The 17,069-nt window shown below is 38.2% G+C and overlaps 1 protein-coding gene and 1 long non-coding RNA gene across 3 annotated transcripts in view; one reads left to right on the forward strand and one right to left on the reverse strand.

Moving 5' to 3' along the window:
- Positions 1 to 17,069, forward strand: part of LOC122998253 — a 22,258-nt gene continuing 5,189 nt past the window's right edge. The window contains exons 1-3 of the long non-coding RNA XR_006407375.1: positions 1 to 68; positions 8,324 to 8,332; positions 14,429 to 14,433. This is a non-coding gene — a long non-coding RNA (uncharacterized LOC122998253). The remainder of the gene's footprint in view (positions 69 to 8,323; positions 8,333 to 14,428; positions 14,434 to 17,069) is intronic.
- Positions 14,660 to 17,069, reverse strand: part of LOC122998251 (glucosamine-6-phosphate isomerase 2) — a 13,366-nt gene continuing 10,956 nt past the window's right edge. For both annotated transcript variants that reach the window (XM_044375026.1, XM_044375028.1), the window contains exon 7: positions 14,660 to 16,293. In XM_044375026.1, the coding sequence (XP_044230961.1) occupies positions 16,235 to 16,293 (59 nt within the window). In that variant the 3' untranslated portion in view covers positions 14,660 to 16,234. The remainder of the gene's footprint in view (positions 16,294 to 17,069) is intronic.

Raw genomic sequence — 17,069 nt, forward strand, 5'->3', positions numbered from 1 at the left:
CACAGGGTCTTGTGCCCTGGCAGGACACAGTTATTAGGAGAGGCTGTTTGAACTAGTGATGTGTTTTTGTTTTTTACCAACCAGACGACTCAGGATCTTCAAGGTCCCATCTGAGTACAGTTCATAGATTATGAGCTTCAAAATGTGACTTGTAACTTTGATATAAAAATATTGTGCTGTTTTAATATGTCAACTCATGTTTTTTCCTGTATCCTTTTGACATTATGATTGTTTATATGGAAAAGAAGCTTGGCAACACCATGTTCTGTTATCTTTGAAAATGATGCTTCACAATAAAAACATTTGAAACATAAACATATCAACTCATTAGCATAATTCCGCATTCAAATGGTCATTAATATTTGGAGAACTTATATTGACAAGAAAAAAAGTAAGATACAGGGGGCCTACACTCTTTCTTAAATCAAATTCAAGCACTTCGCAGGCTGTTTGGTTGTTTATAGCACAATAACACCTGATTTAATGTGATGAAGTTAAATAATTATATATATAGTATATAATTTACCACACCCGTAAGGTGCCTGATAGCTTGAAAATTTTTGTGTGAAATAAGCCACACACCCAAACACTGTAAATACAAAAACTTTTACTTAAAAACACATTTTATGTTGTTTACACACATTTAATCAAAATTAAAAACAAAACTATATATATATATATAAAGCATGTCCATGGTCCTTGTATGTGTATGTGATTATTCTTTTGGGAAGTCCCTCTTTGCTTCGAAGAGCACCTGGTAGACTTTAAATTTCACATCCCACTTATGTGCTGGATGGACATTTGCCAGCATGTCCCTGATGATGTTGGCAAACTGACTGCATTGTCCTGTTCAGCCAATTTTCTCCCTCAGTTGGCCCAGGTATACCAGTGTCTTCAGAAGAAAATCTTCTGTGCACCTCTTCTTCTGAGCTGGGGTGCAGGGAGATGCTGAACATGCTGGAGTGCAGGGAGATGCTGAGGGTTGAGGGCAGGGTAGAGGTGTCTGTAGAGGTGAACCTGTTCGGGCCAAGTCTACCTTTGAAGGCATCCATCTTTAAATGAAAAGCGCAGCAGGCGCCCAGTTACAAAAATTCAGAGGTGCACAACCAAGCATCGCAACAACTTGAGGAGCCTTCACGCTCAACATAAAAGACATTGTTGTTGGCGCATGCACCCTCGTGCCAGAGACACTGCACTGATCAAAAACCAAGCTTTAGTCTTTCCTTAAAGATTGAGATGGACTCTTTGGTATCGCGTGACTCATGGTAATGCGTGATATTACAAGAGCCTGGAATTACATGACAAACATGAAAGAGGATGAGAGGGAGACAGCAGGCTCCATTGTATGACATTCTGTACCAAAGAGGTACAGGTACCAAGCTCTGGTGGTAATGCCCATTAAATTATTTGCTTAACATTACTGCATACATATGACACACTTTGAGGGATGAGGGCAGTGATGAATTTCAGATCTAATTCTATTCAAAACACAGAAGTAAAGAAAGTTCAAACAATATATCCAATAGGCAATATTTCTCAGAGCCTTTGCACATTTATGAAATTTGACACACAAACAGCGTTATCTGAAATTTTCATAATCAGAAGAGTCACTCACACAACACCGAAGCCTATCTAAGTTGAGATTTCTCATTTTCTCATGTGCCTGGTCTCCCAAATTCAACGTAACTCCAGTGGTATCTACCCATGGAGATAATTTTGGTTTTATTTACCAAAGTCTTAATCTTTGGAAGGCATGTTTGTAATCACCTGATGGAACAGATATGTTTCTATTTTAATCAATACAGTATATTCAGTTTTACATGTGTAACACAGTGATTATTCACCCAAGGCTTACAGTAAGTCCAGAGTTGAAGATTTGCAATGACATGCCAGTGTTAACATCTTCAGAAATGTTACAGCAGGCACCTTGTTGAGATTAGATCAAACAAAAACATTCCAATTTTTAGTTTTCAAGATCCAGACATGATTTAGGACATATTAAAAAAATCTGTTTGGAATAATAATTTGTGTCTGATACAGACTTTCCATGAAAAAGGTTTAATTGCCTCGTTAGACATTCTTAAAATGACATCTCCTCCTTCTCCAGATTGAAAAATCCCAAATCTATGAATTGCTCATTTCAAAAGTTTACCTGCTAGACACAAGATGTCACCTACTCCTACTACTCTGTAAAGTCCATTCTCAAGTGCACTGGAGGCTTCAAGTTTCCATATCACACTTGTTTAAGTTGCATACTAGACAGTGATTGGCTCCAAATTATTTGTGATGTCACAAATCATGCTCGTAGGTACACGTCTTAAACTGGCATTTAAGATGAGCACAGAGAAAATTTCCTCCTTCAGCAGATGAATGTGAAAACAGAACTCTGCACATACATCATACTGCACAGAGAAGAGAACAACATCCCACTGAAGGAGTAAAAAGCAAGACAGATTTTTGATTGGACTGGGACTTTAACTCTAGTTCACACTAGTGACATTAGCCCTGTGTTTGGGGATAGGAAATTGAGGAAATTTTGCTCTAGTTTTGGGTTCAGCTAGTTTAATGGCTAAGTGTGGGGGGATCCCACATTCCAAGCTGAGAGTGTGAAATTACTGATATGGCTAAATAGGACTGTAAGCCTTGGGCTAAATGTAGAGAGGAAATCCCTTTATCAAGCAGAAGAGCCTATTGCCAACTGACTTTCTTCTGCTGGTGCCACATCATCATAGATCCAACCAGTTAATAAAGCATATCATAATTCATCAGCATGTTTAATTACTCTATTTACAAATAATTACTGATAAAAACAACTGTTAAAACATCAGAAAAAACGAATAAAATAGTTTACCAAAATAATATTGACTCAAGGCCCACTCATTAGCTTTCAACCACATCTCATGGCCTTCATTGGCAAAAGGAGTTCAGTAATCACATGACCTGAGTGTGAGTGTGTGAGAACTTGTATCATGTGGTGTATATAGGGGGAGATGTTAACTTCTGTCTCTCACATTCATACTTCGTCATATGATGAAAACTCCATGCCAGTAGAGGTCTTCACAGGTCCAACAAAACCCTAGGATCTGAGACCCATTCTATTCCCGCAGGTCTCAGGTCTGTTTAACTTTAAGTGTAATACCGAGATCAGACAGTGCTGATCATGATGGAAGTGCTGTGTGTGTGGTTGTGTAGTGCAACAGCAAGCAAACTGCAAAGTGCATCTGTGGCCTAAAGGTGGTACCAAATGACATGCACGAGCGAGTGCCCCTGCTCAGGAGGTGAAGGGTCAGAGGAGCAGAGGTCAGACTCATCTCGGAGAGCACAGATGATAATAAATTAGCAATGCTTACATTAGCAGCTGTGGCAATGACTGAGAAATCGTTACTATAGTTCAAAAGGGCAGACAATCAAAGCTGATTCTTAATGAGTTGCATTTGTCATTCATCACTGTGACAGCAAGTGGACTTTTAAGCTGAAATAACGAGTGGATTAGCCATGTTGTTTCAATCAGCAAGAGAGGAATACCAGAAAACCTGTACAGACCAAACCCCTGCGTACACTTCCACATCACTGCAACACTTAAAAAGTTTAACTGCTGGAAAACAAGATTTTCAGTTGCTGTAGTTTCATCTTTGCCAGCAGTTGGATCAGCACATTTGAGAAAAATCAGCCCCAAAATTTGAATAATAAGAAAGAAAATAAGAATAATGGAGTGTGACATCTATTGTAGCCAATGATGTCACAAAATGGCCTTCATAAGTTTACTCTTATTCATGTGAAGTCACAGTCATGGAAGATGACTATCAAAACAGATCTCTGTAGGGAATGTTCATTTGAGAATGAGCCTCAGTTAATTTCCAGAAAGCTGGTCACTTGACCGAACCTGGAAAAGTGAATATTTACTCACTATGTGGATGGGGAGTCTCAAAGGTCTGGCTTGTCATAGAAATTGATTTGCAGAAGCAGTGGGAAGCAGCAGGTGAAGAGCATCGTCGGAGGAGTTTTATCGGAATGTCAGATACTGTCAGCATCTGCCCTGATCACTGATGCAGGAAGACACTGCTCCATCCCAGTCCAGCTGAACACAGGGACTGTGTTCGTACTCAGTGCACACACACAAAGGGCTGTAGAATACTGCAGTGGCAAATCACAAAACACTTAATCATCTCATAAGAATAGATGGAAAACCAGGCTTTCACTGAACAATAAATAATGAGACTGAATTCAATACCACATATCAAGGAAAAGTGCAGCAGATACACTGAAGTATATCTTTGTAAGGATGACCTGAGCAAACAATAGGCTGTTTTTAATTTGATTCTGCAAGAGAGTTTTGCAATCAAAAGGAACTACAGTCTACAGGAGTTGACTGTAGTGATAGCTGTGAGCAGCAATAAGGCAACTGGGCTTCAGTCCAGCAGTGTAGGCATTATTTCTGTTTCTGCTCACAGAGTGTTAGCTGATACTGTGTTACAATGTATTTAGGTGAATTTGGATGAAAATGACATGATTTGTTAATGTATGTGGCGCAGGTCTTTCTGCTGATAACAGTGGCAATGTGTCAGCAACAGTAAGTGTGTGCAAATCTGCAAATTTTCCATCCAGTAAAAGCTGTAATTTGTAGGTAGTGTGATGATTAACAGCCCTGGAGAGCAGAGGTGTGGACTCAAGTCACAAGACTTGGACTCAGACTGCAATCAATCATTTGACTTTAGACTAGACTCGACTTTAACACCATACTGTATATCTCATGATTTCACCTGGACTTTCACTTTTTGACTTAGAATGACTTCCCAAGCTCAAAGATAAAAGATTATCTTATAAAAAGGTGCAGTGAATCAACTCTTTATTTTCCTACAACAAATATACCTAGAATCAATCAGACATAACTTGAGGATTGTTGGTCTTGACTTGACACACTTCATAGTCGAGACTTGAGACAATGGTGGGACACCACTGTTGGAGGATTCTCTGTCACTGGAATTAAGCAAATTTGAAATACATTCTTATTATCTTAGATTAACTTATTTTCTCAAGTTAGCAATTTTATATTAGCACAAGTAGAGACTGGACCAATTATGATGTTTCTGAGTTCTGATTTGACTAAGGTCAGACTCTGAGAGAAAGGTATGGTAACGTTAACGTAACGTGGGTTCTGTATGGGGAAGTGTGAACACAGTATGCCTGACCTTCAGGTGAGTGTACACTCTGCAACTGCTGGTTGAAAGGTCAGATAGCTTTGGCAAGCCCTTCCTCACACACCTTTCTGACATGGGAATTGAATGGGCTGTGTCATTCATTTCTGTAACTTTCCAAATTTATTTGATATTAACACCCACTCCACACAGTGGTAGACCAGGCTTGTGGAGGTGAGAAAGTAAGCAAGGTTTGAACTTTGAACACTCTCAAGCTCCCTTTTTTACGGTGGCCCTGAGGGTCAAAACACAACAACATTTCGGAAAACACAACAATATTTCAGAAAACACATTTCACAAAATACACTATTGGACTGTTTTCCAAAGTACACCATCCACTTCTATGGTGAATTTTTACCTTACAGGAGAACATTTTATCTGGGACTTCCTAATCAGTTGCTAAAAGTCATGCGCTATTGTACAAATTAAACCCAAAAGGCAAATACTAAGCAGTCTTCAGAATTACAAACTAGAGAAATGTAATACCTGATACCTTTTGTTATGCCCAATTTGATAGCTTTCATCAGGGTCTCTGCACATTGTCAGTTCAAAATAACATACTTCAGAGGAGCTAAACTATTTGTTCAGAGTTTGAATATGATGGGCAGTGACAGTAACTGGGCTATATGATTGCCAACAAACCCATATCAAACTATGGATAAATATCTGTTAATAATGTGATATTTCACATATATCCATAGGCATAAAGAGGGATTTGTAATAAGATGGAGCACTCGTATCACACCCTGCCATTACTTTTATAAACAGCTGGGACATGATTTACATGATGAGGACATTGATTAGCACATAGACTAATAAAGCCTTGTTCATTAGTATGTAAAATATGTAAGCGCACTTTCAAACAATCAGAAGTAACTTCTTTTCGAGAAAAAAAAAGAAAGAATTGCCTTCTGTCTTCTCTCTCATGTCTAATCTGTATACTGTGGGCTGGGTTATGTAAGAAAAGTACTGGTTCTTATGATGTGTTGTCCGACCATGTTGAAAATCAAAATCTGTATCGAATGGCCACACTCAAGGAGAGGTGAAATCTAGCTGTCACAAAGAGGGGGGAGACACGATAACAAATAATAGAATAACAGTGGTCTCTATTGGCAGTCATTCAGTGTTATGCTTGGTTGTGACAGAAGTAGAGGAAAAAGTACAGAGGCCCTGAGGGTCAAAACACAACAACATTTCACAAAACACAACATTTCACAAAACACAACAACATTTCAGATTACGGAAAGGGTTGGACAACACTTCTTGTTTGTGATTGGATAGAAATGGTATGTCTGCTTTGAGTGACAGGTGGACCAGTTTCCTTTATATATCCTCTTGGATGTATAAAGAGAACTTAATACAGGAACAGTGCTGGGCTAACCCAAACCATGTAATTACAACGTCATGTGATGCACACTGGCCCAAAAAGATTTTTTCCTATAGACTTACATTGTGAAAGAGATGTCTGTAAATCAGTGGATACATTTTTTTGAGCGCCACAATCCCCGCAAAATGACTCATTTCACTATCAGAATTTGATTCATTCGGTCCAATCACATTTTGAAAGTCTAGAAGAGCCACACGATTGAATTATTTTATCCCCATTCAAGTTAGCCGGAGGGCTAAACTAGAAGTTAGCCGTCTCAGCCGGCAGAAGTCTCTAGTGGGCATGCTCCATGGGTGCATACAGCCCATAGAGCATGCACAGTATGTTTTCATCCGGGTAATTTCTTTACAGGGAAGTTTTGGCTTCATGCACCACTGACCAACTTTCATAGGAATGAACGGGGCCCCGCCTCCAACGCTGTCTCCAGTTCTCTTTATACATCCATTGGCTGGCTAGCTGTGCACTTAAGCTAACAGAGCGATGAACCAGAGCTCTGGCTGCAGTTGCTGTTCCTGATGCTTTTGGTGACTTTTGATTCCAGTATCAGACTGCAAATAAGACGACTTGTTGTGTGTTAGACTGTAGACTGGCCAGCCAGAGGAACCTGACCCACCTTTCACTCATAGCAGACACACTGGTTCTGTCCAATCACAAACAAGAAGTGTTGTCCAACCCTTTCTGTAATCTGAAGTGTCGTTGTGTTTTGTGAAATGTTGTGTTTTGTGAAATGTAATTTTCCTCTACTTCTGTCACAATCAAGCATAACACTGAATGACTGCCAATGGAGACCACTGTTATTCTATTATTCATTAACGTGTCTCTCCCCATTTTGTGACAGCTGGATTTCACCTCTCCTTGAGTGTGGCCTTTCAATACAGATTTCCATTTTCAACATGGTCGGACAACACATCATAAGAACCAGTACATTTCTTACATAACCCAGCCCACAGTATACAGATGAGACATCAGAAGTAACTTCTCAAAAAGAAGTTACTTCTGATTGTGTGAAAGTGTGTCTACATATTTTACATACTAATGAACAAGGCTTTATTAATCTATGTGCTAATCAATGTCCTCATCATGTAAATCATGTCCCAGCTGTTTAATAAAAGTGATGGCAGGGTGTGATACGAGTGCACCGTCTTATTACAAATCCCTCTTTATCTCTCTGGATATATAGATGGATGACAAATGAAAGGAAAAACTGGTCCAGGTCTGCATGCTTGACCCCTACAGTGAGGGGATCTGGTGGCTCTGTTATGCTTTGAGGGGGCATTTTGCTGGCATGGTTTGGGTCCACTTGTCCCCTTAGAGGGAAGAGTCACTGCAAATCAGTACAAAGTTGTTCTGAGTGATTACCTTTATCCTATGATGAAACATTTCTATCCTGATGGGAGTGGTCTCCTCCAGGATGACAATGCCCCAATTCAAGGTGCACGAGGGGTCACTGAATGCTTTGATGAGTATGAAAATGATGTGAATCATATGTTATGGCCTTCACAGTCACCAGATCTCAACCCAGTTGAATACCTATGGAAGATTTTGGACTGACATGTTAGACAGTGCTCTCCACCACCATCATCAAAACACCAGATGAGGGAATATCTTTTGGAAGAACAGTGTTCCTTGGCATTGATTCTACAAGTGTACGGAACTCTTCTGGAGGGATGAACACCATTGGTATATATTTTACCTGAGCCCTTCAGCTACAAATGTGAACATAGTAATCATTTGCACATAGTTGTTTTTTGTGGAAAATGGATAAAATGTTGAAAAAATATTTTGACTTATAACTTATAACTTTTTATCATGTCATGTGATATCACTGCAGCATACATATTCAAATAGCCCATGTTGATGTTGATGAAAAAATGATATCAGTTACTTGCTTGTAACATACAGTACTGAATTTATACAAATGTTTATATATTAAGAGAGTCATAGCACCAGTAATAAGAAAAAATGGCTCAGACCCCAGAGGTTTTAAGAGTATTAATGGAGGCAATGATAAAGTACTTTTATGAAAAGACAAAAATAGAGGAGTAATGATGATGTAATGTGCTAACAATAATGTTTTCACAATACATATATGGAAATATTAGTGTAATACCTTCACAATTACAAGAAAACAACTGTACAATTCTACATAAAACACTTTTTTTTCCAGGCAACACAGATGGTAGTTTTAGTGTAATTACCATAAACCAAGTGTTTAGTCTGGTGGGTTAGGTCCAGGTGCAAGAATGGTGTCACGTGTCAGAGGGCTCAATAGATTTATGACAATTTATGACTGCCTGATACCCACTCATGATAGTTAAAACATCATTTAACATCAGGACTGAGCTTCCAGGTAGAAATGCTCACCCAATTTTTGGCACATTTCACCATGTGTATTGCTAACTGCCATGTATCAGAGCTAGAAAATGATAAACAACATAGTTCTTCAGTTGCATTGATATATTACTTTAAACTCAATACTAAGGCCAAAGTCACTACCTGGAAACATAGGCAGCCTGTGAACACCTGTTTCTACTTCATTTTACAGTTATATTACTTTGACTTTATGGCTGAAACACATATGACACTTCAAATATTACCACATTATTGTAGCATATTACCCTATTGTTATCAGTTCATCAGTTTTCATTGTTATTACTGTCATTAGATATTTTTTCACTGATATTTTTTCCCATCATCACTGGGAAAATATTATAATTAAAGTATTACCTATATATAACGATATTATACATAATATAACTTAATTATTGTACGAAGATGAGCCTGTTGTTACCCCATTATTACCATGTTATTATTGAAATGTTCTGCCCCATTATTACACTATTACAGATATTAATCTGGACCTCTTGTTGTTATTATTGCCAAGATATTTACAAGTTATTACCTTTCAGTATTAAGGTATTAAGTATTACTAATAGTAGTATTAGTCATTACTACAATTGCTGTTGTTCTAAGCTATTAAATCCCCGGTAGTACTGAGCTGTAATGTAAAGTTCTACCATTTATTAATTTGTATACTATGGTTAATTCTCCTAATCTTCAAAAGGTCTTCATCAAAAACTGGGCTATAATCAGGGACATTGACATTTGATTCAGTACAGCATGTCTACAGCCACAGGATGTAAGGGGTGAGGTGAGTATGTGGTCCTGACTGGGTGTCACACCTACAGACCTGCTATATACCGATGGATTATACAGCCTTTAAATAGAACATACACCCATGTGATCTCTCTGAAGAGCCACAGTGGAGCTGCAGGTGAGCTGTTTCATGCTGTGTAGGACACTGTGCAGGCTCAGGCTATCAACGAATTAAGTCATATATTCCTGATTGCAACTACTGATGGTGAACACATTGTGCTATTAGAGGTAAATTATTTGTGGCACTCATGATGCACTCAATGCTGATGAGCCAAAGATGTAAAGACACTTTCTTTTAGAGATTTTAATCAGTCAAATTGACTGATATATTAATTCTATCACCCAACTCTAGATGCTACATGACCATGAAAAAACACTGGATATTACTCCATGCCCCTGTCAAAACCTTTGGAGAGAATCCCTGACACGTTAACTATGGCTCAATATAAGGACTAAATAATCACTACAGTACATGACTGTTTTCTGGATGCATATCTGCACCTCTCCTCATTTTATGAGCTTCCCAAAGTCCACACAGAATAGCTCTCAAGTTTAGAAGAAAAATCTAAAAAACAACAGATTTAGATAGTATTTTTCAAAATTATTAAAAACACATCACTGAGCCACACTAGTGCACTGAGTGACATGTCCCTTCATTACCATGAACACACACACTGTAGTTTATTTTGACTCAGTCCCACACACACCGTCCTGCTGCTAGAAATACTCACTAGAACACTTAAAATAGTCCTCAACAAATGCATTATTTCCTCCTGTATGAGAAATGTTAAACACTACAGTGATCAGCTGTTTTTTGAAACTCATGAATCTTTTTTAATTTAATTTAATTTTATTTTCTTTGATAAATGTGTATTGTACATGTACGAACACATCTTTATCAGTGAATTTGGAAGTGAACTGACTATACTGTCAGCTCAGCCGTGATTCACAGTACATTACCTCCTCATTAAAGCTTGAAAGCTACAGAAACAACCATGATGTGATAACTCTGTCATAATAAACAGCTTGGACTAGCAATGGACTGAATGTACTACTGAAATGAAGACAGTCAAAATCAGCTCTGATTGTCAGGCCATAGACTGGTGATGCAATCACTTACTGTTGTACATAGTGAAGTACATTTCAACAGTGATGTGACTGCTTAATTTAGGAAAAAAGTGAACAAACTACATAGTCAATGACTGTGAACTGAGCAAAGTGATTTGTGATTTCCGCCTCCAATTTGTGAGTCATTTTAAAGTTTTACATCGTCAGGAGGCACCACTGGTGTTAGGGCTGTGAGCCACAGACAGGGTAAGGAAACCAGAAAGTACTGATGCACTAACACATTGTTGGTTTGGGTCTCTTCTTAGGGTTTATTGATATTTGTAAAATTTTCAGCTTTAGAAAATGGTGCTGCATTTCCACAAGTAGGTTATTGGCTCAACTGAAACATATAACAACACACTGTATGTCATTCCCCTTTAAAGGCCAAATAGGTCATTTTTGACCCTGTAAATTGCAGATATATCTGCAGACATGATTGAAGATGTAAGAAGGGTTGAATCGGGTATGCTAAATGGAAATCAGTCAAAATGATGGTTAGTGGTGTACTACTCAAATAGCTGTATAATGTGTTCTGTGGCTCTGGAGGAGCTTTGTTAAGTCTGGGCTCAGGTTTAGAGACATTTGCCAGGCATGAATGCTCTAATAAAACGACTTTATTTTATTGCATTATGGGAAACTTTGCCCATTTTTGTCCCACAACTTTATGAAAGTGCAACACCAAATTGTTGGAGTGTTCTTTTGATGACATCAGTAAACATGATTAACTAGATTCAGATGTCTTTTGTTAGTCTGTATTAAAACACCCGTCAGTTGCTCTGTGAAGGCTGAAGTCTTCAATCTTGTGGTCTGAAACTTGGTAGTGGAGTGATTATTTTATTTATATTTCAATCAAAGATTGTTTTTGACAAAAGCTTTCACTGCCCTACGGAGCCCCCAAAGTCCCAAAAGGTGGTATTTTTTTTATCTTGTGCATACAAGATGATTATCTTGTGGGAACAGGTTAATACCTGTACAGTAAAGGCATGATAGGCCTATGCTTTGAAGATCATGGTGGTAAGTTGCATTTATAGCTGTCAATATTTTGTTGATTTCTCAAGTGTGTTAGAAACATGGCGGTGTTCATTGCTTTATTTGAATAGTCATACTATGTTTTTTACAGAGCCCCTAAAGTCCCAAAAGGTGGTATATTTTTTATCTTGTGCGCACAAGTTAATATCATGTGGGAACAAGTTATTATCTTGTGCGCACAAGATAAAAAAAATACCACCTTTTGTGATTTTAGGGGCTCCGTACTGCCCCAATACCCCTCCTACTCACTATATCTTCTAGTTTTTAGCCAGGCCATTGTTGTACATCAAAAATTTAATTTCCTACCACATCACCACAAGGACCTGTATTCTGTTTGCTTTATCACACATTCAAATTAGAGAAGCAAAAAGCAACTGTCAGATTGTTTCATCAGAGAGGAAAACACAGAGGTTGGTGTGCTGCTGTCATCCTGCTGGCTGTTTAATCAGGTCTCGCTGCATTATAATAAAGTAATTACTCACTTCTTATAGATGTCATATTTAATCACCAGCATGAATTTCAGAGGTGCTGAAATGCAGACACATCACTGTTCACTGTGTCAAACAGCTACTGTGAGCCACACTGAACCTGTACCTGATTCAAGCAGGCAGCACCACAGTGTATCGTGCTGTTTGAATGCAGGCAACAGTCCCCACTGAAAGCATACTCAGAGGTAAATATGAAGTGAAATGTGTATAACTTCCAAACTTGCATACAATTAAACCAAAAGTACAACCTGGTGTTATGTTACATTCATATTTAACATTTCATTCATCCATTGCAACAAATTGTGAGGTAATTGTAACAGTAAATGAAACCTCTCTATGATGTGTGCAATTGCTACTGATGCTATTGATCGATGCTATTGATATGTGCTATTGTGATGCACTTACAATGTAAGTGATGGGGACCAAAATCCACAGTCCTTGTTTTGAGCAAAAGAATATTTAAAAGTTGCTTATATGAGGCGTCATCAGTCTGAGTTAGTCATATCAAGTGGATATCTGACACATTTACTGTCTTTTTAGCATCAAATTCCCTCTTTGTGTTTCTTCAGTGTTTCCCTGTTGAGCTGTGGTGGAAGTGTAGTAACAAAAAGAGGACGCTGAAGCTCCATATTAGCTTCACATAAACTTTTAAATACATTTTTGCTCAGAGGGAGGACTGTGAATTTTGTCCTCCATCACTTCCATTGTAAGTGCATTATGAAGGGATCTTCTAATGGTCAGTATGAACAAGACAAATGATTAAAAAACATGTTTCACTGATCATTTGGGCTCCTGACTGTTTAAGACAGACTTGAAAAATTGTGAACTTACCCTTTAAGGTTTTGAATGATATTGTGAACGAATGATGTGTGAACTTTGACACTGTTGACCACACAGCACCGTTTCATGCTGTGTAGGACATTGTGCAGGCTCAGGTTATCAATGAATGAAGCCATATATTACTGCTTGCAACTACTGATGGTGAACACATTGTGCTGTTAGAGGTAAATTATCTGTGGCACTCATGATGCACTCAATGCTGATGAGCCAAAGATGTAAAGACACTTACTTTGGAGATTTTAATCAGTCAAGGATGAGTTAATTGGTTGTAGATTGAGCCAGTCACAGATAGTTGATATATTGATTCTATCACACAACCCTGAATATTACCAAATACTACCTCATGTCCCTGGCAAATCTTTTGAAGTGAATGAAAATGAACCTGCTACATCACATGACTACATCTACACCTCCCCTCACTTTATATGTTTCCTAAAGTCCAGAATCCACCAGGCGGAACAGTCAAACCTCTACCCAAATTCACTTTTTCATTGCACACTTTATGGCTGAACCACTTTCACACAATAAAGATTGTGCTCAAGTTCACAAAAAAAGCATTCAAATACTGTTTCCAGTCTTTATGCTAAGCTAGGCTAACCAGCTGCTGGCTGTGGCTTCTTGTTTAATGGGCAGATAGAAAGAGGTAGATATTGATTTTCTCATCTAACTCTACAGCAAAGTGAATAAATCTATTTCCCAAAATGTCAACCTATTCCTTTAATCAAATAGAATCAATTGAAAAGCCTCTCAATGAAACTGGTCACAATATAAATCCTTGTACCAGACGAGTTTGGGAGAAATAAATCTTAAAACTTTTGTTCATGCTGCTAACACTGCTATCTGCACACACAACACACTCACACGTCACTCACCACTCCATTCTGTTCCCTGAACTTCTTCTATGTATTTGAGTTGATATAGTATTCAGTACCTTTTTACTTTTTCAGTGTTAATATTGTATGTAGTAGGTACACATAATGTACTAGATATTAAAAGTTACTGATTTATTCTATGAATTTGTTGTTATACTTCCTTTAGCTGCTGAGACACTAACTTCCCTGCTCTGGAACAATACAGTCTGACAGTGAAACTCTTCTGAATTCATGTGTCATTATAACATCTCTTTATTTAACTTAAATCAACTTCTGATTGAGTCAATGATGTTGTGTTTGCACTAAAGATGAAAATTCACTGACAAATAAGACCGAGGTGCTTCTGTGATCCAGTGTTTGTCTATATACACCATTTCTGTTCAATCCATTTCATGAGCACACATACTGTGGGTTTCCATTGAGAGCTGAGGAATGACTGCCACACTGTGGAAAACAATGGAACTGCATTACAACGCAGATGGATAAGAGGGGTTTCTGACAGCGTAATCTTTCAGAAAAAAGGATGTCATTATCCCCTTCACCTTCTAATACTTAGTTCATAAAAGACAAGAACGGAGCAAAAGATTCTTAGCAAAGTTTTTATTGTCATTAGAAAATAAAGAGTTAGAAACTACAGTACATGTGCAAAACCACTGACTAGAAGTTGTAACTGTAACAGCCTGTTACAGTTACAACTGTAATCAGGAGGAATGTTGTAACCGAACACAAAATATGGAAATTAATCTGATCTTTACACTGGAGATATTTAACAGCTGCAAAATGAAACTGATTATACAAGTGAAATGCTGAATAGATGTATCATGAATCCAGGTGCTGCAGTCACTGTAAATTTAGTTATCAAGGTCGTCTTTACACTGACAATAGTTAACCCTTCAATTTCCACAGAACAGGAATGTGGAGGTGGGACAGGCATCTGCTGCAGTGACGCAGAAAAAGCAGCAACTGTCATTGAATCCCATTTAAAATAAAATCAAAACAAATATGTTTAGTATGTTTTATTTTGTAAAGCTCAGCTGCTTTGAATTGACTTGATGCAACAGTCCAAAACTAAACTAAATGGGCTGTTTTAGCATTGAAGATCATTCTTGACTTCAGGATGTGACAAAATAATCTCAACTCAAGGTTCACTGACCAGCTTGTTCCCAGCTTTCAACCACATCTCACAGTCTTCAGAGACTGGATGAACACTGCAAACACCAGCAGCTACAACCACCTGTTATCATGTTACCAAGTATTGAACTTCATTCACATGATGACAACTTAGCAAACTCCATTTGTCAATGAAAGCTTTGACAAAGCTAATAAGACCTGGAGTTGAGACTGGTGTGTCTCACATAAAACGGGGTGTTGTTTTGAAAATTCAAGTTAAATTCAGTGAAGGCTCAGTGGTTTGGATGTGGTTTTGTGTCCAGCAGTGGAAAATGAAGGCTGGAAGTGTGCCAGCAGAAGCAAGAGGCTGCTGAGACTTCACATTCCAGGGACACAAAAATGCAAAAACTATACAAAGGCAACAGAGTGGAAGTCAAAGTTGACTTTCAACATCATGTGATTGTATTAAGGAAAGTCTCACATTTACACATTTCATTTGAAAGTTATTACACATACATGTAGTATTTGTTTCTTCGGGCCAATCACTGAATCACTGGTGAATGAACAAAGCTAACATAAAGAAAAGTAATTAAGTATATATTGTATTGTTTCACTCACAGAGAACAGTCACTTTGGCTTCAGTCTTCACTCTGAACAAACCATGAAGGCTTTATGTTTACCATCATGACTTTAAATCTAGCCTTCAAAGTTCTCATACTGAAAAAAAATGAAGAGGGCCGACAGAGACCTCCAGCAGTGATTACAAAAAGTAAACAGGTACTATCCCTTTAAATAGCTAAACAAAGACCCTCAACCTCCACAGTGCAACTGATGAGTGCAGCTGTTTCATGATTACATCTAAAATGCAAGATGCCTGCTCATTTATCTCTCATTAATTAACTGTAACAGTCTGATGCCACAATGCCAACAGGCAGTCTGTGGCCATGACAAACAGTTCCTCAAAACCAGAGTAGTAAGGCCTTTTTCAAACCAGGGACTGGGGATCAGGAATCATGTCGAAGTCTGTGGTCCTTGGTGGTCTTCTCTGTGTTACTGGTCCTTGATGCTGAGCACTGGGTCCACCAGTTTATTATGAACGTGCATTAAACCTACAATGATAAAGACAAGAGTAAAACAGCATATTAGATAAAGAAACACACTTTTGCAAAACAGAAAATTACTGAAATGGTTACTTCATTGTGTGTATTTGTGAGATCTAACAAATCTGTATTGTTTATGAGCCTGTCTGTTAGCTAGCAGTCAAATCAAATTGCAGTGCCTCTAAGGAAGTAATGCATTCTTTTTTTGAAAATGAACACAGATGATAAAAACAAGCTGGTTAATGTCCCACTTTTGTCCAACATGACCTGCAACACCATGAGTACACACATGATTTTGGCTACTCTCACATCACAGGCCTTTTATGATCAATTCTGATTTTTTAGTCAGATCCTGCCACCTGTTCCCCTTTTTTGGTATTGACATAGAGAGGGGGTGAGCCTGGGAGTGAATATTTTCAGTTGACCGCACTCATGTACGCTAATTTATGATTCAGTCATTGGTACCAGTCGTGTTTTCACGTGTTTATGATGTTGGATGTTGTTTATAAGGCAGTAGTGGATTGACTGATCGTTGATTGGACTGCTTGGATTCTTGGATGATTTGTTGTACGTAGGAAATGGCAACAGGTGGATCAAAGTCAAGTTCAGATGTCAGTGGCTCGAAAATGGATGAACACAAGAGAGAAATCAAACTCACTACCAATGCTTTGGTGAATAAATTTAAAGGCTCCAGAAAGAGCATTAAGCAAAGGTTCACAAAATTAAAGGTCTAATAAAGGCAATGAAGGATCTCATGCAAAAGGATGATAATGCCCCACAAGTGC

Source organism: Thunnus albacares, chromosome 15, assembly GCF_914725855.1.
Source record: "Thunnus albacares chromosome 15, fThuAlb1.1, whole genome shotgun sequence".
Lineage (NCBI taxonomy): Eukaryota > Metazoa > Chordata > Actinopteri > Scombriformes > Scombridae > Thunnus > Thunnus albacares.